We start from the raw sequence: 23,880 nt of genomic DNA, 5'->3' as shown, positions 1-23,880 counted from the left end.
TGCGAAGATCTTTGCATCCTCGCTCTCCACTGGAGTCGTACGCGAGGACTGGAGAGAGGCAAATGTAACTCCTCCCTTCAAGAAAGGAAATAGGGAAATCCCTGGCAATTACAGACCAGTAAGTCTCACGTCTGTCGTCTGCAAGGTGTTAGAAAGGATTCTGAGGGATAGGATTTATGACCATCTGGAAGAGCATGGCTTGATTAAATGCAGTCAACACGGCTTTGTGAGGGGCAGGTCATGCCTCACAAACATTATCGAGTTCTTTGAGGATGTGACTAGAAAAGTTGATGAGGGTCGAGCTGTGGATGTGGTGTATATGGACTTCAGCAAGGCATTTGATAAGGTTCCCCATGGTAGGCTCATTCAGAAGGTCAGGAGGAATGGGATACAGAGGAACTTAGCCGTCTGGATACAAAATTGGCTGGCCAACAGAAGACAGCGAGTGGTAGTAGAAGGAAAATATTCTGCCTGGAAGTCAGTGGTGAGTGGTGTTCCACAGGGCTCTATCCTTGGGCTTCTACTGTTTGTAATTTTTATTAATGACTTGGATGAGGGGATTGAAGGATGGGTCAGCAAGTTTGCAGATGACACGAGGGTTAGAAGTGTTGTTGACAGTATAGAGGGCTGTTGTAGGCTGCAGCGGGACATTGACAGGATGCAGAGATGGGCTGAAAGGTGGCAGATGGAGTTCAACCTGGATAAATGCGAGGTGATGCATTTTGGAAGGTCGAATTTGAAAGCTGAGTACAGGATTAAGGATGGGATTCTTGGCAGTGTGGAAGAACAGAGGGATCTTGGTGTGCAGATACATAGATCCCTTAAAATGGCCACCCAAGTGGACAGGGTTGTTAAGAAAGTATATGGTGTTTTGGCTTTCATTAACAGGGGGATTGAGTTTAAGAGTCGTGAGATCTTGTTGCAGCTCTATAAAACTTTGGTTAGACCGCACTTGGAATACTGCGTCCTGTTCTGGTCGCCCTATTATAGGAAAGATTGTGATGCTTTGGGAAGGGTTCAGAGGAGGTTTACCAGGATGCTGCCTGGACTGGAGGGCTTATCTTATGAAGAGAGGTTGACTGACCTCTGACTCTTTTCATTGGAGAAAAGAAGGAGGAGAGGGGACCTAATTGAGGTATACAAGATAATGAGAGGCATAGATAGAGTTGATAGCCAGAGACTATTTCCCAGGGCAGAAATGGCTAACATGAGGGGTCATAGTTTTAAGCTGGTTGGAGGAAAGTATAGAGGGGGTGTCAGAGGCGGGTTCTTTACACAGAGAGTTGTGAGAGCATGGAATGCATTGCCAGCAGCAGTTGTGGAAGCAAGGTCATTGGGGACATTTAAGAGACTGCTGGACATGCATATGGTCACAAAAATTTGAGGGTGCATACATGAGGATCAATGGTCAGCACAACATCGTGGGCTGAGGGGCCTGTTCTGTGCTGTACTGTTCTATGTTCTATCCCCTCCTCCAACCCTACTTCCTGTCAGGTATTCACTATCGCTCCTAACCTTCCTCTCTCTGTTGCTGAATGCTCCATACTCAGCAAAGGCCTCAGCTTTATCCCTCTGCGTCCCCACCTTAAAGAATTTCAGGCACAACGTGATATTGAATTCTTCTTCCACTGTCTTCGCCTCTGTGCCTATTTCTTTGGGCAAGAGTCCTCTCCCCATCCCACAGACCCCTTCATCCAGGTCCAACACTCTCCCTCTACCGAACCCCTCCCTCTGGCCTTTTCCCTGCACTCAGTCTGTTCATTCAGAACTGTCAACATGATATTGGTCACCTCAATATCTCTGGCTCACGAAATTCAACCTATCTCCCTCCAAAGTGACTGCACTCCACACGCTTCGATCTAACCCTGACTTTGTTATTAAGCCTGCCGATAAGGGTTATGCTGTTGTGATCTGGCGTACTGGCCTCTACATTGCAGAGGCTGAGCACCAGCTCGCTAATACCTCCCCCCATCTTCCCCTGGACCATGACCCCACCATTACGCATCAGGCCATTGTATCTACTATGGTAACTGACCTCATTTCATCTGGTGACCTGTCCCCCACTGCTTCCAAGCTGATGGTGCCCCAGCCCTGCATAGCTCGCTTCTACCTCCTTCCAAAAATCCACAAGCAGGACTGTGCGGGCAGGATAATTGTTTCAGCCTGCTCCTACTCCTCAGATCTAATTTATTCCTACCTTGACTCAGTCTCAACTCTCCTGGTCCAGTCCCTGCCCACATACATCTATGATTCCTCTGATGATGTATGCCAGTTTCATAATTTCCAGTTTGCAGGTACAACCCTTCCTCTATACCATGGTCATGCAATCCCTTTACACATCCATTCCCCACCAGGAGAGTCTTAGGGCTCTCTGCTTCTTCCCAGAGCAAGCACCTGAACCATCCCCACCCACCATCATACTCCATTTGGCCAAGCTCATCCTCACCCTCAACAAGATAATAAAATGTGAGGCTGGATGAACACAGCAGGCCAAGCAGCATCTCAGGAGCACAAAAGCTGACGTTTCAGGCCTAGACCCTTCATCAGAGAGGGGGACGGGGAGAGGGAACTGGAATAAATAGGGAGAGAGGGGGAGGCGGACCGAAGCTATACTCTCCTCTCTACCTATCTTCTTTTCTCTCCATCTTCGGTCCGCCTCCCCATCTCTCCCTATTTATTCCAGTCCCTTTCCCCATCCCCCTCTCTGATGAAGGGTCTAGGCCTGAAACATCAGCTTTTGTGCTCCTGAGATGCTGTTTGGCCTGCTGTGTTCATCCAGCTTCACACTTTGTTATCTTAGATTCTCCAGCATCTGCAGTTCCCATTATCTCTGCTCACCCTCAACAACTTCTCTTTTAATCCTGTCCCGAGGAAGGGTCACCAGACCTGAAACGTTAACTTTGATTTTTTTTCTCCACAAATGCTGCCAGACCTGCTGAGTTTTTTCAGCAACTTCTGTTTTTGTTCCTGATTCACAGTATCCACAGTTCTTTCGGTTTTCAATCAGATTACATTTTTGAAAACAAAAACTTTAATTTTTAGTCCTTGAGAGGAGTCTTATTCAACGTAAAACCACAACTCAGTTTCTTGCTCCGTGGGTACTATCTGTCTTGTTTGATATTCCCAATGCTTTTGCTTTTGTTTTAGATCTCCATTATCCACAGTATTTTGCTTTCACAATAATTTGAATTTTGCCTTTTGGACTCCTCATGTTATTACTATGGTGAGAGCTTCTGTTCTGGTAGGGTCTCAGATTTCTATACAGTTTACCTTTCTTTCGATGGACAGCTATATGGGAAATACAGATACCTGAGAAAAACCTCTCTGTCAATGATTTCACTTATCCTAAAAAATGTAGTACAAGGGAAGAATCTTGCTTCCAGATCGAAACATTACTCTGCACATCAGATTGTGACTGAACCTACAATGTCAGTTTTATTTGGCCATCCATAGATAGGTTAGCCTGGATTTCTACATATGGTTTTGTGGGTGGTTAAATTGTATTTCAAACAAGAAGTGTAGAATAACCCATTGATTATGCTACTAGACAAACAATCCAGGTGTCACGAGTTTAATTCCCACCACGAGATTTTGAGAAAATGCTTAAAACCAAAATTGCTCATGAGTGCCCTACAATCACATTATTTTCAGAAGAAATTTCCTAGCATGAATATTAAAAGTCAATATAATATGATCAGATAAATATGACTCCTGTAAACAGCTGCAGATTAATTTACAATGCGCCAATTTTATCATCAAAATGGTTAAACCTTTAGTAAGAACATTGATTTGGATATGAAACAAACAGAATACTAATGATTAGTGTCTGGGAGGAAAGCTGCTGCAAGCTCTAAAGATAACCAAAACATAAATTAAACTCCAACTTTAAAAAAAATCACACAACACAGAAAACAACAACATGATTTCAAGGCAGTACACGTGCAGCATCCAGATGATAATCTGAAGCCAGTTTATCATTTTATCTGAACCAAATAGTCCACTGCCCTTTGTTAACTCCTGGGAATCTATCCCCATAATAAATCAGGTAATACAACTTGCCCACAGATGTATATTTTAAAATATGTAATAGTCATATGAAGGTTCTGCTTAAAAAAATATTTATATAAAAATGAAAATAGCTACAATGTTATTTCATAATATTTACATTCTTTCCCACAAGAACCACCAAACATTGTTTGAAATTCCTGCTTCTGTCACTGAGAGTGAGAAAAGAAGTTCAAAAAGGGGAAAGTTATGCAAAAACCGGCATTACTAAACATTACATGAAAGTATTCCCACTGCTGTTAACTGCAGAGGATTTCAATAGGCCAGCAGATTATATTAGTGGGTGGTCTTACCTATTTTTATTGCAAAGCACTGACTTCTATTATGTGAACTTAAATATACACTGTGAATGAAAATGTATTTGGGGATTACAACACAGATACATTATCTGAGTTCAATGAAATACTGACACATCTGTACAGCTTACATTCCATTCCTCTTCATCCCCTGCCACCTGATCCAAAGCAACAGGACATCTCTTCTTAAATGAGGTTATTTGCATTTGCTATAAAAACATGGTCTTAGACTTCTCAATTAATAACATGCAATCATTATTAAACAATCAACTAAGTCATTCTTCCCTGCTGATAATAAAACTAACGTTCATCATAACAAACGTTGTCACATACATAGAAATATGCAAACTAGGTGCAGGAGTAGGCCATTCGGCCCTTACAGCCTAAACCACCATTCAATGTGATCATGGCTGATTCTGCAATTTCAGAATCCCACTCCTACTATCTCTCCATACTTCTTGATCCCCTTAGCCGTAAGGGCCAGTCTAGCTCCCTCTTGAATAAAGCTAATGAACTGGACCCAACAGCTTTCTATGGTAGAGAATTCCACAAGTTCACAACTCTCTGAGTGAAGAAATTCTTTCTCATCTCAGTCCTGAATGGCTTACTGTTTGTTCTTAGACTGTGGCCCTGAGTGCTAGACTTCCCCAACATCGGGAACATTGTTCCTGCATCCAGCCTGTCTGGTCACATTAGGATTTTATATGTTTCAATGAGATCCCCCCCTTATTCTTCTAAATTCCAGTGAGTACAAGCCCACTCAATGAAGTCTTTCTTCTGTCTGTCAGTCCTGCCATCCCCGGAATAAGTCTGGTGAATCTTTGCAGGGCTCCGTCAATAGCAAGAGTGTCCTTCCTCAGATTAGATGACCAAAACTTCACACAATAATCAAGGTGTGACCTCATACTGATGCACAGCTCTAAGGAAGAAATGAGAGTAGTGTAAATTTCGATGGAAGTTGTGCACATAGAATCCTTTCTGCAACATATTCTCTTCGCCATCATGGCAGAATATAATTTACACTACCATCTCCTTCACTCGTCATAATCATTGCAAATCTTTTCCATAACAATACAGTGGGCACTAACCAAGAAGAGTAAATTATCAACCTATTGAAGAACACTACCATCCACCTGACACCAACACCAATTTAATCTATTGAAATCAATGAAAAGGAATAGGCTCTATAAAATTATACACATGTTTTCCAGTGCTTTCAAGTGCAGATGTGCAGCCTGTTTGGTCAGATTACTAAATAGGAAGAAGTAAAGGTGAAAATGACTCTTAATGCTTTTATATATCAGTAGTAATTTTTGTAGAAAATTGTCAGATATTCTAAAGTTTTCTTTTATGTCACTCCTCTGAGACTTCTACAAATTTTCTGCTATAGATATACTTGGCCAATTGTGTGAATGCCTACAGGAATTCAATTCTTCAATCTTTAATTATGCCTACTTCCCTTGTGTGTCCATACTTAATCGCAATATTCATATTTCTAAGATCTTTTTAAAACTTCTTTCCAGGTCCTCACAGTGATTAGCAACATGCCTGTTCCAGATTTCTTGAAAACACTCGATGCCTCTTTTGCATTGCTGAAATTTCTTAAGCATTTGCTAATCACAGACCTGTTTACACACTTCCATTTCAATGAATACTTTTAGCACAAGGGTATAGTTGCTAAAATTAGATTTTCATGCTTGTTATTGATTAGCTATTCGCAAAAATTATCATAACAAAGCTGGATGAAGTTACTTTTTGAAATGTACATAGATGTCCTCAATCATTTCATGTAATTTTAGGAAACCACTGGCAGAAACCCTAAAGAAACAATTGAAATGGCTGTTTTTTTGCTGTTTCTCAAGGGTGTGCAGAAAATTTCTGTTTAATTGGGGCAGGCGATTGGATAACAGCTGTGAAAATTCTATTCCTGAAATAGTTTAGTGAATTATTAACTGCCCAAGAAATGTATTGTATTTTAAGCCTTTTCTTGCTGCTTTTCTTTTTGTGTTCAATAAAAATATGACCCAATGATTCAATGATTGCAGACTGATTTTTGGATCATAAAAATATTAATAGATTGATGTCAAAAGTTTTGAACTGTCCAAGAATGCCTGTGCTGACGTTAAGAGTAACAAACATACTTCAGTGCTACGTGGCAAAATAATTATCATATATTGAGCAGAGGTTGGGTATTCAGGCCCTCAAGTGTGCTCCACCGTTTACTAAAGATCATGACTTACCTGATTCTAACCACAAATCCACATTCTCACCTACTGCACATAACCTTTCACCTCCTTGTTAACCAAGAATCTGTTCACCTCTGCCTTAAAAATATTCAAAGACTCTGTTTCAACCACCTTTACAGGAAGAGAATTGCAACCTTCCTAGAGAGACTAAGAATTACCTCTTCTCTTTAAAATGGGCAATCCCATATTCCTTTGAAGGGTGACTCCTAGTTCTAGATTTTTCCATAACAAGAAACATGCTCTCCATGTCTATGTTATCAAGACTCCTTAGTATTGTATATGCTTCAGTCAAGTTGGGTAATATACGTTTAAGCTCCAGCAAATGAAAGCCTAATCAGTCCAACCTTTCTTCGTAAGACAACTCACAGATAGCCAACTGGTAAAATTTCTCTGCAATGCCTCCTACATGTTTACACCGTTCCTTAAGTTGAGCACTACTGTGCACAGTACTCGCAGTCCCATAAGTGACTTGTATAACTGAAGCATAACTTCCCTACTTCTGTGTTCAATTCACCTTGTAATAAATGGCAATATTCTTAGTTTTCCTAGTTACTTGCTGTATCTGCATACTAGATTTTTGCAATACATACACTAGCATACTCTGATCCCTCTGTATTATAGAGTTCTGCAATCTCACATCATTTAGACCATGTAATTCCATTCTATTTGTCTTGTGTGTGCACAATTCAGAGTGCACAATTTCACATTTTGTCACGTGATATTTCATTTGCCAGATATTCTTTGTAACCTCCTTATGGCCTCTTCAGTTTTCTATCGATCTTTTTGTAATCAGCAAATTTGGCAAACATGGTCTTCCAACTACAGGCCACAGAACAATAGTGCACAGGTTTGAACCTCGGGCTACTCACACTTGAAGTTTTAATCTGCACCTGCCATCTGGAGGAGGCATTGAATAAAGGCCACGTACTTCCCAACAGGAAGGGAGGGAAGGAAAATCAGTGGGTGAATCATCGAAAATATTCTAGCAGATGATTAGAAGACACAGAAAAATAGCAACATGGGAGCAAACCATCTGCTCACCCTCAACAGAATTTAGATGTACAGAGCCTGGAGGAAAGAGGAAGGGCGAAAAGAGAAAAAAAAATTAAAAGAAGGCTAATGCAGATTTGTGTACCATAAAATATAACCACACATCATTGATAAAAAAGATTCAGCCTGACTTTGATGTGTTTCTGCTATTTAATCCTTTGAGGGCAAGGTTTGGGTAAGACAGATGTTTTCCATCAATTACTTCAGTCTTACAAATAATATTTCATATGACCACAATGCTCAAGATTACATAACAAAATGAGAACACAAGTAACACACTGTATGACTTTCATTTCCTATGGTGAAATGAGGAGGCATGTCTCTGAATTCCCACCATTCCAACTCACAACCTGGATTTCCTTTCCATCCCACAGCACTGGGTGGGTGGATTCCTGAACCCAGATTGTAACATCAATGTAAATGACAGCAGGGAGGCAGGAATCATTGTTCTGCTCAATTTCCCTCCTTGCTATTGACCCTAAGAAGCACTAGAGAGGTAACAGTATATCATGAAAAGTGTAGCAAACTAACTCATGCTGATATTGGAGAGAAAGGGCCTAGTAGGAGCTGGTTCTTCTGCTACGAAATATGAACTCTTCCATACAATTCAAAACCTTGATTTAAAAAATGTGAAAAAAAAACCTTTTGGGATCCTCTGCTAATGACAGAAAAGTCTCCTTACAAAATATTATAATGTTGGTGACAGAGAACGTTCTACAAGATTTAATAACAGAATCTCCTTGGTTAGAGTTAACAAACAATAAAGGTGTCATGCTTAAGTTGTATTCTATAGGCCAAATGGTGGAAAAGTTATCGGGAAACAAATCTGCATGGAATAACAGCAAATTGCATATATAATGAAACTTCAATGAGGAACTTCAATTATCCTAGTATGGACTAGGATAGCAATAGTACAAAAGACAGGGGGAAGCAGTTCTGAACTGTGCTCAAGGCAAATTACTTCAGCATGTTTTGACAAATGAGAAAGGAGACAGTTTAGGATCTTACTCTGGGGAATGTATTGGGTCAAATGATTCCGTTGTCTACAGGGAAGCATTTAGGGACTATGATCACAGTATCCTCTGGTTTAAATTGGCTACAAATAATGACAAGGAACAAAATAGTATAAAAATACTTGATTACAGGGCCTATGGGTTCAGAATACTCCTGACTTGGGTTAATTAGGACCAAAGATTTGCAGGCAAAGCTGTGATAGAGCAATAGGCCGTTTTTACTGAGAAGGGAACAGTCTAGTATCTTCACGCAAGGATGGAAGATAGGGCAACCAAGGCCTGAGCTATCTGGATAGTGAATGCAGTAATTGCTAGGAAGGCAATATTGTAATTAAATTCACCTCAAAACAACTTAATAAAACAACATATCTGATAATTTGTACAAAATTTCATAAATCACTCTTGTGAGTTCCTTTATTGCCCATCCTTCAGGCATCTTTTTCTGAATTAGTGCTCTTACATAATGTCAAACAGAATGTCAGTAGCATGGTTACCGAAAGGCTGCTAACTTTCAGTGCGAAAGATGGCACTTAGCCTTACATAATGCCCTTGAGCAGCTCTGGGCCTAGGTATCATTTCATGGGGTGCAGCACATCTATAATCTTTATGTTTGTGTTATATCTCTGCATGGAAGACAAACTGAACATGGTGAACATTACTACCCTGGTAAAACCATGTGATTGCCCCACCTGCTTCATCTGCTCAGACGACCGTGGTTATCCCTACATCCCAAGGCCTGCACTGATTGAAGAGAGCAGCTCACCACCACCGTTTCTGCTAATTTCTTCTGTGGAGACTTCCAAGGTCCATGTGCAGTAGCAACTTCCAGAACCAGAAGTCAATGCTGCAAATGTTGTATGTAGATCCTCGATGCAAATGTGCATAAGCAGCCACGCATCTTAGATGGAATGTTGCTCAGCACCACCTTCACATAGGGATGAGCATAAAGGTTTGCTGAACCAGAGATAATCACATCCCATGCACAAATGGACAAATATTTTTTAAAAGCACTGCAGCTAATGCCTTAACCAAGATATGCAAGTAGCACATGTACGATCAAAACTAGGGACATTTGAAAGTCAAATTTTGTGCCCAGTCGACTGTTATTTTCAAGAGAGAACCATTTACTAGGACATAGGCTTAAAGATGGCACTGAGTATTTATATATGCCATAGTATCCAAAAATCATTATGATGCAGAAGGAAACCATTCAGTTCATCATGTCTGCACCAGCTTTCTGAGCATTTAAATTAATGCCTCCATTGAATCTGCCTCCAAATGTTTCCAGGACATGAATTCAGATGCTAACTACATGCTGTTTGGAAAAAAATTTCTGACAGCACATTTGTTTCTTTTGTAACACACATGAATCCTGTGCACTATAGTTCTTGATCCTTTTACAACCAGGAACAGGTGTTTCCTATTTAAAAAGTCCAGAACCCTCATGATTTTGAAAATTCTATAAAATCTCTTAGCCTCTCCTCTCCAAAGAAAATAGTCTCAACTTCTCTAATCTTTACTCATAACTAAAGTGTCTCATCCCTGGAAACATTCTTATAAACCTCTTCTGCACTCTCTCCTTTATATTATACTGTCTCTCCGTGAACTTTGTACCAAAGCGTATCACCTCAGGCTTCTCCGCGTTGAACTGCATCTTCCAGCTGTCCTGCCGCTCTACCAACTAATGAATGTATCCTTTAAGTGCTCCCGAGATGCTGCTGGGCCTGCTGTGTTCATCCAGCCTCACATTTCATTATCCTTTAAGTCCTGTTTGGTCTCCCTTACAGTTTACAATTCTCCTAAGTTTTAAGTTGTTTGCAGACTTTGAAATTTCCCCCTGCATATCAAGATCCTCATTATTTACATATCATATATTGAGAAGAGCAAAGGTCCCAACATCAACCCCTGGGGAACTCCACTAAAATGTTTTCGCAAACTAAAAAGTGCCCATTACCCATTACTCTCTGTCCCCTATCCCTCAGCCAATTTTGTTTGCACATCACTGCCATCTTTTATAATCTATAAATTTCCTCAAATGGCTGTTGTGTGGCATTGTTTCAAACATCATTTGGAAGTTGATGTACACCACGTCAATACTGTCGCCCTCCTAAACCCTCCCAGCTACCTCTTCAAAGAGCCCCAGCATATGAGTTAGACATGATTTTCCCGTAACAAGTCCATGCTGACTTTTCTGAATCAACTCAGACTTTTCCATTTAACTATTAATTTTATCCTGACTAATTATTTCTAGAAGTTTTTCCACCACTGATGTTAAAGTGACTAATCTATAATTGCTAGACCTATTTTTAAAATGTTTTTTTAGACTCATGGATGTTTTCTGGTCACCATTAGATTAGTTTTTAAGTTACAGACTCTCATTAATTAAATGTAAATTTCACCATCCATTATTGTGGGACTTGAACCTGTGTTCCTATAGCCTTAGGGAAGTCTTTGATTTTTAGCCCTGCAAGAATACTTTATGTCATCACCTCCCTCCAAATTCTGTACAGTACTCCCTCATTTTTTGGGGAGTTTGCACATCTCAATAAATAAATTCAAACTAAATGCTACTCAAAGAGATTTCAGAAGACATAATTATTTTATGAGATGCGTTTCATATTATGCTTTTACCTGTATCAAAATATTGCAAATGAGAGAAAGCAGGAAACTACTACTACTTTAAGCAATTTGACTGAAAGTAATAGTTCAAATTAATTTAAGTGGATCTGTCCTTGAGGGTGAAAGTGAAGGTGAAGGTGAGGACATAGACAGCATGTCATAAATCTTAACTGAAAAATCATACTTGATTAGAATGTAAAACGTAGATTTAACTCAAATTGGACTTCTTACCTTTTAAAGTTTGTTGGCTTTACAAACATAACAAAGTGAAAAGAAGTCGCAGATTTGAATCCCAACCTTAGCTGGCACTGGCCAAATTTCCATCACAGGTAGGGTCAACCATACAATGCACTCTACATCTATAACAAATTATTTTACAGAGAATGAAGGAATAGCTAAATCTCCATCACTTTTGTCAATTTTATGCATAATATTTTAATCACAATGACATAAATCTTAACTTTCAGTTCTTCCTTGGAAACTCACCATTTGGGACAGCTATGAAAAGCTGAAACATCTTTAGTATTGTTTATTTCATATAATTCATTCTGTAAAAAAAAGTCATATCTGGGTTTTATTTTATCTCAGCATCAGTGCATATGTTTGGTCATTAGTCCCATGGTCTATATACTGGTAATATTTCTTTCTGTAAGTTTATACATTAAAAGCATAAAATACGAACACCCATCGGTCTTTCACATATTGACAAACACAAGGGCTATTATTTTAAAATGTGAATTATTAGTTGAGAAGAAAACAGAAGGCATTTCAGGAATGAAGTCTCTTGATTGCACCATTTTAAGTAAACAGCTACTCTGTCATCAGAGAACATCATTTGCAAAAATTAACAAATGGGCTGATGAAGGAGGGACTTGCGGACATCATCTAGAAAAGTGATTCTCAGACCATTAAGTACTGTATTCAGAATGTACATCAAGGAACAATAAGATGACAGTAAGATGGACAGATTTTTACAATATATGTAAAGTAGTTGTGCATTTCCTACATTATACCAGTGACCGCAGTTCAAAAATATTAAATTGCCTGCAAAGAGATTTGAGTCATCTTGAGGTTATGAAAGGCAGAATGTAAGTGCAAACCTTTCTTTCTTTATCTTGCAAGACCACACTTATAAGTTGATCCAGGCATACAATTTATTAAAGCTACTGGACATCATCTGAAACAAGTGATGAACAGTTATATAAATTCAGGGGTCCTAAACTTGTTATTTCTTAAATCTGAAGTCTGAAACAAACAGTTAATCCTTAGGTCATTGTTTCTGATTAAAAGATCAGAAAACATGCACCACTGTGGAATTGCTAAAATTCCAGACAGTAGGTACAGACCGACCACTGAATCATCAAAGACCACTAAAACAATGTTACAGTATGATTTTAATTTGGACTAGAATTTGGGGTCCCAGATTTGGAACATATTGCCAATCAATCAACTCCTCAAGTGTGAGCTCTGGGAACTTTAACGCTCAAACCTCATTTGCATGCCTCAACATGATCAGACCCTTCAATCTTTGGATCATACAGCCAAGTGTTACGTAAGCAATGGTGAAGGATGTGAACATGTGGGAATTACCAGATAGCAGGAGGTTATGACCTAAGTGAAGCGTGTATCAGGATTCAGATTTAGATTCACAATGGTGAACTGTCGCCAATACATTTGGAATCATGATACTAGAAAAGTTCCATTATGCAAATGAATGGTACAAGTCATCAGTGACATTGGCCAACATAAGGGACAGACCTGATGAGGATCAAGATCGTATAGTTCAAAAAATGCTCTCTCATCCATTCTTACGTACAGAAAATAAACAGTTAATAAAGTTTTCTCACTATATGGAAAATAGATTCAACTCTTTCTACATCTTCAATATGATCTCACTATATAGTGGCAGTGATAGTAGATTCCTCACTCAGTAAACTTCCCAGTCATGTTTATTGACAGCAAGAATATTTAAAGCACCCAGCAACACAAGACAAACTCTCAGGAAAGGCCCAAAACAAAAGCAGTGAGGCCTTCAGCAAATGGTTCACAGTAGGAGAACATCTAGACTCACAGTCACAAAATGCAGAAAACAAAATCTCAGTTGAGAAGATACTACATGATAAACAAATGCAGACATAGTAGCTTACATGTTATGTCAACTGCAGAACATAGATACAACTTCAGCGATATATGAGTCCCTACCCCTGCCCCTGCCCCTGCCCCTGCCCCTGCCCAATCATTTGGTCCTTGAGGCAGGCAAGACTAGCTCTTGGTAGTTATACTGATGATTTAACCAATACCATGCCACTTAATACACAGAACAGTTCCCTTCTCTAGGGAGATAGAGATTTTCCATGGGATCCCACAGCTGAGTCTGCCTAGTATACTAACTGGAAGTCAGCTGGGCCATGTAGAAATCAAAATCTTTGTGGGGAAGAAACACAGTTCCTAGTTCACTTCTCAATTTGGTAGGAAAATTGCTCAGCCATTAACCTGCTGCATAACAAAACAGGTCATTTCAAAATTGTCTTCAGGAGTAGCAGAACAGGCTTTACAGCAGGACAAAACAACAAAAATAATACCACCTTAAAAATAACAACCTATACCTGACAAAGTACTGGATACTAATGAAGACCACAAGATTTTGTTTCCTGGAGCAAGTTACAGAAACTCAGGATAATTTCAGGTAGTCAGTCGTTTATGTTAACAGGCAATGACCACCTGTAATAAGATACAATCTAACTACCACCCCCTTAGTTTACAACGGAGTTACTATCACTGAATCCTTAGGGTTAATCATTGATTGGGAATGCAACTGAACTCCACGTAAAAATACAGTCGTTACGAGAACAGGTCAGAGGCTAGGAATACTACAGCGACTAACTCACCTTCTAACGTGCCAAAACCTGTCCACCATATACGAGGCAGAAGTCAACAATGTGATGGAATACTCCCCACTTGTTTGGATAGGTGCACCTCCAAAAAAGTTTGACACCATCCAGGACAAAGCAGTCCCCTTGATTGGTACTACATCCACAAGCATTCACTCCCAACACCACCGTATTTCAGCAGTAGCAGTGTGTACTATCTATAAGACACATTGCCGAAATTCATCAAAGATCCTTAGGCAGCAACTTGCCAACCCACAACTACTGCCATCTAGAAGGACGAGCACAGTAGATACATAGGAACATCACCACCTACAAGTTCCCCTCCAAACCACTCACCATCCTGGCTTTGAAATATGTCATTCCTTCAATGTTACTGGGTTACAGTCTTGGAATTCCCTCCTAAAGGGCATTGTGAGTCTTCTACAGCACATGGACTGCAGCAGTTCAAGAAGGTAGCCCACCACCATCTTCTCAAGGGCAACTAGGAATAGGTAATAAATGCTGGTCAGCCAGCAACATTCATGTCCCACAAGAAAACCAAAAAAAATTAAATTAGTTGCTGGAGGTACAGTGTCCATCCTTTCCTTTCCTGTGCTGTGGCTCGAGCCTCATTTGTTTTTAACCTTCCATCATCCAATTGAAGTGCAAAAGGTATTTCAATGAAGTCAAGAGGCAGCTGCATAGAAAACTTCTCTATAGGGGACGTAAGTTTTGGACATTCTCAATGTCAATTCTAATCAAAAGTATTATTGCTGAATGGAGAAACTGGTCTTACTCTGAATATTCTTTATTCAGCAGCAGCAGATAATTATAATCTACCCTTTCCGCTAAGTTTCCATCCCTGGGAACATACATGAATTTTCTGGATCTTCAGGACAGGCTACACAGAGCAGAATGTGGGCACAAAGGTGACCAATCACAAGAGGTAATGTTAGATCCACACTTGCTTTTTGATGACAAAATGGATGAGAAGGACAATGCTACTATTGCTGATGAATTGGTGGAGGAGCTTGTGCTAGGTTGAGACATACTCTTTCAGCACAGCACAGAGATCAACAACTTTTGTGCAATCTCTGCTGTCTCTTCTGATTAGGATCAGCCTTTGCTGAATATACTCATATGACTGTGCATTTGTCTTTGCTTTTATCTCTATAAAGGTTCTATTTTCACCTTACTCATAGCTGGGCCCCATTTTTCCAACGCCACTATATTACCCATTAACAAGTACAGCTGCTCCATCTTGCCACTCGACCATTTCAATCTTTTCTGACTATGTTATTCCTTGCAATGCTTAATTCCCAGTGCTCAGCACTCCCTAATATGTCTGATAGTTCTCAACACATAACTGCAGCCAGCTCCCCCACATCATTACAGAAACTATGTGTATTACTATATAAACTAAAACACATTTTAAATTTATTTTCTCTTTCTTTACGTTGAATCATATTTTTAGAATTCCATTCTATAACTCTATGTATCAGAGATAATGGGAACTGCAGGTGCTAGAGAATCCAAGATAACAAAGTGAGGAGCTGGATGAACACAGCAGGCCAAGCAGCATCTCAGGAGCACAAAAGCTGGCGTTTCGGGCCAAGACCCTTCATCAGAGAGCTGCTGTGTTCATCCAGCTGCACACTTTGTTATCTATAACTCTAAGTATTCACTTGCCATCAAATGTTTTTCTATTCTATATTCTTGTCCTATGTTCCCCTGCTTTGTTTGCATTTAGGTTGTTTAAATTCACATTTCTTGTAGATTCCTCTTGCCACTCTTTAAGCCTTCAAGACTTTTTCATCTCCTCCTTACCTTTTCAGTTTGGGCCCATATTGGTTCAGGTGAAGTCCACACTTTGAGCACTGCTTCTTTCTGCCAAAAACCAGTCCCATTATCCCATGAAATGAAATACCTTGTTCTCACAGCAGCCTTTAGCCACATGTTAATTCACCTGAACTGTCTTCTCCTCAGCTAATTTTCATGGTGCTCAAACAGTACTCCTTCTGGCAGGCTTCAATGCAAAAAGCATATTGTCCCACAATCATAAAGGTTATTTGACAGACGCACTTCAAAAATGAAGAAGGGAACATAAATACCTCGTAACATGATTCAAATAGGAAAACGTTGATTTAAGAGAAATCACAACCATTGCAATGTATACTTTTCCAGTGATTTCTCTTTTCTCAATTTAGAATTTAAATCAAACAGATAATCAATAATGAGCAGTAAAATAGAATCTGAATCACTTATTTTTTCCCTGCCTGTCCTCAAAACATTCACCCCAAAAACGGACCGCTTTCACTCAACCAACACCAAAAACCAATGATTATCAATCTGCTTGTGGGAATGTGCTCTGCAGAAACCAAAAACTTCACAGCAAAGACTTGGGAGCTGTTAGCAGCTAATAGCCAATGAATTTGTGGCAACAGTAGGAGAACATCCTTCAGCAGTTGGTGCACGGTCTAGGAAATCATTGCAAATAATTGATAGCAACTTTCAGAAAGAGAGATCAGAAGCAGGCTCACATCTGCAATTCACTACAATCTCAGTACACCTCAATACATTCCTCTTAGAAACCTGGGGCTTTAAATCCAGCCCCAATCGGCACTGGAGACGGAGGTGGGTATACGTGTGCTGCTGGTCTGTATCCTAGTTCCCTGGCTCCATTCGGGGAATCAAACGTGTAGTAGTATTATCACTGACTGTTAATCCAGAGGCCCAGACAATGTTCTGACGACCCACGGTCAAATCGCGCCATAGCAGATGGGGAAATTTGATTCTAATAAATATCTGGGACCAAGAGTCTAATGATGATAATGAATTCATCACTGATTGTCAGGAAAAACCTATCTGGTTCACTAATGTCCTTGAGGGAAGAATGCTGCTATCCTTACCTGGTCTGGCCTACATGTGGCTCCAAATCTAAAGCAATGTGGTTGACTCTTAACTGCCCACTGGGCAATTAAGGATGAGCAATAAATGCTGGCCTATCCAGCGATGCCCTCAACCCCTGAATGAATAAAGAAAGGAAACAATTCTGTCTCTGGGTTATATAACTGGAGGCAAAACAGGAGGGGCAGCAGGACCACTTTCATGCATCGGGTATCTAACTGGTGCAGTTAGTGGCTGACTGACAGTGGCTAAATGGCATTTTACAGTTGGCTTCTAGATTGCTGAAGGTGACAGCGGCAGCTGAGTTGCCTGGAAGAAATCTGCACTAATGAATCTGGGCACATGTGCTCCAGGTAGGCTGAGGCCTATAGAGGGGATTTCCTGCCACCATCCCACTGACTGACGTCCCACCTGCAAAGGCGATTTAAATACAAAGTCTGAAAACTTGAATAAGGGCACCTCCATTTTGAAGTGCCTCACACTGACAGTCTAGCTTTAAGATCTCATGGTGAGCCTTAATTCCTGGTCATTAATTGACTACTCTAAGGAAATCACAATGAGCAACATTCTCACGTACTGCTGGATTCTGGCTACATTTAGGCCTAATGGCAGGGTGCGGAAGATCACTATAAAGTCCTGTTCCAGTGACTGGATTTATGTAGCAAAGCAAATCAAATGTAGTTCATGACAAAGCACAGATATAAATGATCCCTTTACTGGTTTTCTTGGCTTATACTGAATAAAGTCAAACTGGATATTGAGAGGACAGCTTGCTCTATAAAAAGAGTGCGCCCGAGTACCCAAGTAAGCAGGCAGACCCTCGTCCAAATATAGTTCTGACAATACAATGCTCCTGATTTTTCACATGCTACTGTTTGGATTGAATCTTGAAAACACAATACTTTCTCAGCGTTAAAACTAGTGCTAAATTAAATTAAACTGAGACCGATAATTATTGGCAAAAATAAAACTTTTTTTGAGAAGTCTACTGGTGATAGTTGTTGAAGTAGAAAATTAGGAGAATCAGTGTGATCATTACAAATACACAGCTAGAAAGTCAATGGAATGTCCAAACTATCACTTAAGGCAGTGGTCCAGATTTGCCTAGGATGGAATATCAACATCAAGGAATTAGATGAGAGGTACAGGTAGGAAATTCGGTTGGATACTTGTTCTCCCTCCTGAAAAACTAAGTATGGAATTCCTGTTGGGTGCAGGAACAGGTCTAAAGTTCTTCCCATTGTAGTCCTATATCAGGCAAAAGATACAGCCATTGGGATAGAACAACGTGCCAGAATTCCTGATTTATTTGTCATAAGCTCAATGGATATCATTAATTTACTGGAACGCAGCCAAGGGAGCAATGAATGTGAGCCTCTTACAAGTATCACACTAAATGAGCATAGCTTGGAATCAGTTTGTAAGATTAGACTGCTTCTTATAATGAGGGTTTATTTTCATTTTCTACTCAATTTTAAGCAGAGTCTGCTTGCTTCAGTACAGTACGGCTTTTAAGGCATTACACTTCAAACCCGCTACTCTGGATGGTCCTGGGCAGACGCCTACCATTTTCAGTTATGTGGCTCAACGTCACTTTGGTAAAAGATTGAATGTTTGAATGGCTAAAACATCTATCAAGTAACTAAACTACAAATAATCAGGATTTTTTTTTGCAATTGTTTCGATCAAAGTCTCTTGTGTCACATCTTTATTATAAAGTCACTAGCCTTTATGGAAATGCAATGCAATATTGTGGCTTGAAGAACTGGATAACAAATTACTGATTTGCTATTGACATATATGAAACTGATCTAAACTACAAGTGACAGAAATCAGACTGCCTCCAGGTTTGACAAAATTACCTTTTCCAATCAACGACAAGTCCCCTCAATTTGAAATGCATTTTCAATATACAAGTTGACCACATCACCCAACGTGTGCTCATTACCTTGGTAACCTTATTCATTATCTTTTCAGAAGGTAGAAGATGGGCAAGGATTTAAATAAAAGCAAAGTACTATGGATACTAGAGCTTTGAAAAAAAATGGAGAAACTCAGCAGGTCTGGCAGCATCTATGGAGAGAGAAACAGAGTTAATGTTTCAAGTCCAGTGTGTGAGAGGGGAAAAATTTAAAAGGGACCTAAGGGGCAACTTTTTCATGTAGAGGATGGTGTATATATGGAATGAGCTCCCAGAGAAAGTGGTGGAGGCTGGTACATCATTGAAAAGGCATCTAGATGGTTATATGGATAGGAAGGGTTTAGAGGGATATGGGTCAAATGCTGGCAAATAGATTAATTCAGCATATCTAGCTGGCATGGACCAGTTGGACTGAAGGGACTGTTTCTCTGCTGTACAGCTCTATAACTCTTCTTCGGAACTGAAGAAGTTCCAAAGAAAGGCCATATCAGACTTGAAACAGTGCTCTGCCTCTCTTTCTTCAGGTGTTGCCAAGCCTACTGAATTTCTCCAGCACTTCCTGTTTTTATTATTGGTAAGGATTTAAGCTGTATTCACATTAGGGGATGCACTTGGAAATAGAAATCATTACACCAGAACTGCAATATTACATGCAACAGTTGTAATAGACTGGTATAGCTAGATAATTGGCATTGGCAGAGATCTGCAAGAAGTTAACCTGAAGGCTATCACAACACATTTGAGTTTACACACTTGTAATGAGTTCTTTTCCTTATAATTCAAAAAAATTGGATGCAAATTCACGAATTGATTTTTTTAAGGAAAGCTCTCCAAGTGTATGCAAACATCAAAAGCCAGAAACTAAAAGAATGGATAATTACATTAAAGCTGATACAATTTCAAAATAATCAGCAGAAATGTTTAATCTTCTTGCTGAATGAAATTAATAATTTTGGTGAGAGAAGGGCTCATAGGGGATTCCCCTGATCTTCCACCGTCACTTCTTTGGATGATCAGCAAAATTCCAGTGAAACAGCATAAGTAGTTGTTTATACTTGTCTTGAACATTCATCAATTTCCCATGGAGCTTTCAGTGAGACACTGGAGAACTCCCCTGGAAAATTCTATGATATATTCTTCAACAAACACTTCTTGTGTGTAAAATAACACAAACTTTACCTAATTCTCGTTACGTGCTTATTCAAATTTAGGAAGAGGTTCAGTTGTTAATAACAGTTGCCATTAATTTTTCCTGAACAACTGCCATGACCTTTTTTGCATGATCAGCAGAAACCCTGTCTAAAATAAACTTTATCTTTAACCTCACAGGCTTAGCTTTTAATTTTGATATTTACACTAGAAATATCCGAGATGGCTTTCCAGATTGCCTGCAGTAGCTTCAGTTGAAAAATCAGAGAAACTTTGGTAAAGAAGCTGAAATAGCCATTTTTAGATTCTCTCCAAGGTTTCCACCAAAGTTATAATAGAAGAGTGGGGAATCTCTTTGACAATTTTATCCTCCTTTCAACCATTTGCTTTTTTTTGTGATACACATAATGCCCTGCTGTATGCTGAATATCTTACCTATTTTGTTCTTATTTTTAGTTCTCTTGCCTGCAAAGAATGTTTCTTCACTGTTCAATACTTCCACTAAAATAAGTCAACAAATTTATCTTAAACATTGTTGTATTAAACCCATATCTCACTATCTGAAGGAATAATATACTCATAAAATAAAAAAGAGTTATAAGTGTGGGATAACAGGCATGCACCAACGATTTCTGTGGAGGTTGCCCCAATAATCTCCTATACATAAATTGCGAAGGATAAATGGATGCACCTCCATGGAAATTCTACTTCATTTAATTTAATCTTAAAACCAGATACCAGACATTTTAGCTGACTTGTCCAATAGAAATTAAGGAACTCAAAAAAGTGCATTAAATAGAACATTGCTTAATTAATCCTTTCTATCACAGAACAAAATGACAGTCACCTTCTAGGTAGTGTGAAAAAATTAAGATGTTTTACATTTCATCAAAGGTGAACGCGAGATTATTTTTTACTTTAGTGTGTATTTTAACTTTTTTATAAAAAGACTGAAGCCTGCATTTAAATAGTACAAATCAGAAAATTCTAGGTCCATGAGAGGTGAAATTTAACAGCATTGTGGTGTAAAATTATATATTCTGACTGAGTTCATTTTATATACATCAGGCACCCATTTTTTAAGGATCTGACAGCGAAGAGTTAAGTGCAAAATGCTACTTGAAGTGCAGTCTTTGCCCATGTAAATATAGTTTGATAAACTTTGTAGAGCTTACACAAAATGAGAATTGTCAAACCTTCAGTCAAAATTACCTGCATGACTCATACTTTTTCCACTAGTGGGTTTATTAAATGGGGGCAAATTTGGGTTAATTGAAAACGAAATAAACATTCTTACAATCAGCCTTTTTTCATCAAAGGAAACACTTCACAAGACTTGGAAAACAGTAAAGGAAAAAAAAGAAGTGTGTCAGCACAATATTGTAGGCATATACTGTACAATATTTTCTTCCTCAGGTTTTAAACACAGGAAGAGATACATTAGAAGCTGCTTAATTCACTGTTTTCTGAGTCAACTACAGTGGTTTCTTTGAATAGTCTTAAAAAGGAACAAGTTGTAACCAGTTCTTTTATACCAACTTCAATAACATAAGTTTAAAGCTAGAATGGCTTATGCATGAAACTGTTTACACAGTCAATATTCAGTGGGGAAATGTGTGTCCGCAGGTTCCAGAATTGCTTCTCCAGGCTATGTTTGATCTAGTAATCGCAAATCCCATAGTTCCAGATATAAGAAGACCATCAGTTTTTTGCCGTTTGTTTTTCCAACCAGAATTTTTGTTGGTCAACCCATAATTTAAATCTTTCTAGCGTCGTTATTCCAATATGCCACAGAGCATGCAAACTACATAGTCCAGTCATATACATCTATAAATTGACACAAATCTACATATTTTTGAATGCAAAACTAATTGTCATAGGAAAAACATAACTGTAACTATTGTATCAAATAGGTAAGAATGACCAAGTATGTAGTATACCCTTGGCGAGTGGTCATCTGTGCAACTGTAGCAGTTAATACAATAAAAATGAAATTAAACAAAATACATAATAATAAATTGTGCCTAACTTATAGCAGTAAATTTCCTTTAGAATTCCTAAAATGAAGCATATTTTACATTGTACTTTTGCAAATTCCTTTGGTCAAAGTTAAAGTGTAAATAAAAAATGTGATAATTTTAATCCAAATTTAAAGGAATATCTGAACAATTTGTATTAAATCCCTTTGTTAGTATCATTACAATATTACACTGCACAAATAAAAATATCAAGAATGAATTTTCTTGACGCTTTTCTCACTTTAGCATGTTATGTAGGACTCCTTGTAAATGTCTGCTGAAGTTATTCCAGCAGACCAAAAGAAGTCCCAAGGAAATTCATTCCTCTATGGGAATATTCATTGGTCACACCTGAAAGCTCCAGGCAAAACTACTAAAATGATGATATATATTTTAAATAGAATCAATGGTGTAAGTGTACATTTCAGCTAAAGCAGCCTTGAAGGTCTAGTTTTCTGACAAGACCCTGAGGGTGAAAATGTCCATCGATGCTGCTGCAAAGTGGATGAGAAACAAGTCGTTAACACCCTGGCTAATTTTCTTTTCAGTGGTATGTTATTGCTTGTTTTGCAGCACTGCTGATGACTAATTTCACAGCACTTATATTATGCATATAAATCATGTTAAGGTTACAGCTCAATCCTTGTGCGCTTTCCTCCAATATAAAAATAATTTACATACAACTTAGACACTTAATTGTGCACTCACAGCCATTCTCCCACTGCGGTTGGCTTCCTCTCGCTCTGCCAGTGCTATCAGGAAATTATCTTTCAGGTCTTTTCCTGCACTTGCTAGTATCCTGCAAGGAGAAAATTATGTAAATGACTTTTTTTAAACGCACGTTTTAAAGCATGCTGGTAAACATAATTTTACATTGACAGCAAAAGAATATGTTTGTCAACAACAGGCAAACATGGGAACACGTGGAATTCAAAAGTACAAAATTTGTGAGAAATTGGTATGAATGCAGAAGAAATAATGGAAACTTGTCAGCTAGGTACGGCAATATTCGTAGGAGATTTTAGCCTACATACTGATTGGAAAAAACACACGGGCAAAGGTAGCCTGGGTGAGGAGTTCATTTTGGGACAATTTCTCACAACAGCATGTTCAGTCGCTAACCAAAGAGCAAGCTGCTCTGGGCTTGGTGTTATGTAATGAGACAGGATTTATTAATAACATAACTGTGAAGACGTCCAGCAACAACCAGAATATAATTGAATTACACATTCAGATAACAAAGTTTAGAGCTGCATGAACACAGCAGGCCAAGCTGTTTTCTGATGAAGGGTCTAGGCCCGAAACGTTAGCCGTCCTGCTCCTATGATGCTGCTTGACCTGCTGTGTTTATCCAGCTCTGCACCTTGTTATCTCGGATTCTCCAGCATCTGCAGTTCCTATTATCTCTGAATTATATATTCAGCTTTGGTGGGAGAAGAGTAGGTCCAAGATTCATATTTTAAATTTAAATTAAGGCAACTATTAGAGTATGAAATCAGAGCTAGCTGAAGCAAACTGGCAATCTGGCAAAACTGGCAAGTCGGAAATGTCAGAAGAGATGCAATGGCAGACAAATAAGGGGGGTATTTCAGAATACACAGAATAAATACATTTCTGTGAGAAAGAAACATTTGAAGTGGAGGACCTACCATTTATGTTTAACCAAAAAAGTTAAATGTAGTATGAAATTTAAAGAAAAATAATATGTTTACGCAAAGATGAAGTA

The 23,880-nt window shown here is 38.9% G+C and overlaps 1 protein-coding gene across 3 annotated transcripts in view; it reads right to left on the bottom strand.

Moving 5' to 3' along the window:
- Positions 1 to 23,880, bottom strand: part of cfap299 (cilia and flagella associated protein 299) — a 536,770-nt gene that overhangs the window by 350,703 nt on the left and 162,187 nt on the right. For all 3 annotated transcript variants that reach the window (XM_048559854.1, XM_048560025.1, XM_048559940.2), the window contains exon 3: positions 22,863 to 22,953. In XM_048559854.1, coding sequence (XP_048415811.1) covers positions 22,863 to 22,953 — 91 coding nt within the window. The remainder of the gene's footprint in view (positions 1 to 22,862; positions 22,954 to 23,880) is intronic.

Source organism: Stegostoma tigrinum, chromosome 1 (genome assembly GCF_030684315.1).
Source record: "Stegostoma tigrinum isolate sSteTig4 chromosome 1, sSteTig4.hap1, whole genome shotgun sequence".
In the NCBI taxonomy this organism is placed as follows: Eukaryota; Metazoa; Chordata; class Chondrichthyes; order Orectolobiformes; family Stegostomatidae; genus Stegostoma; species Stegostoma tigrinum.
Note: the sequence above shows the minus strand (reverse complement) of the source record. Positions and strands in the feature narration are given on the sequence as shown.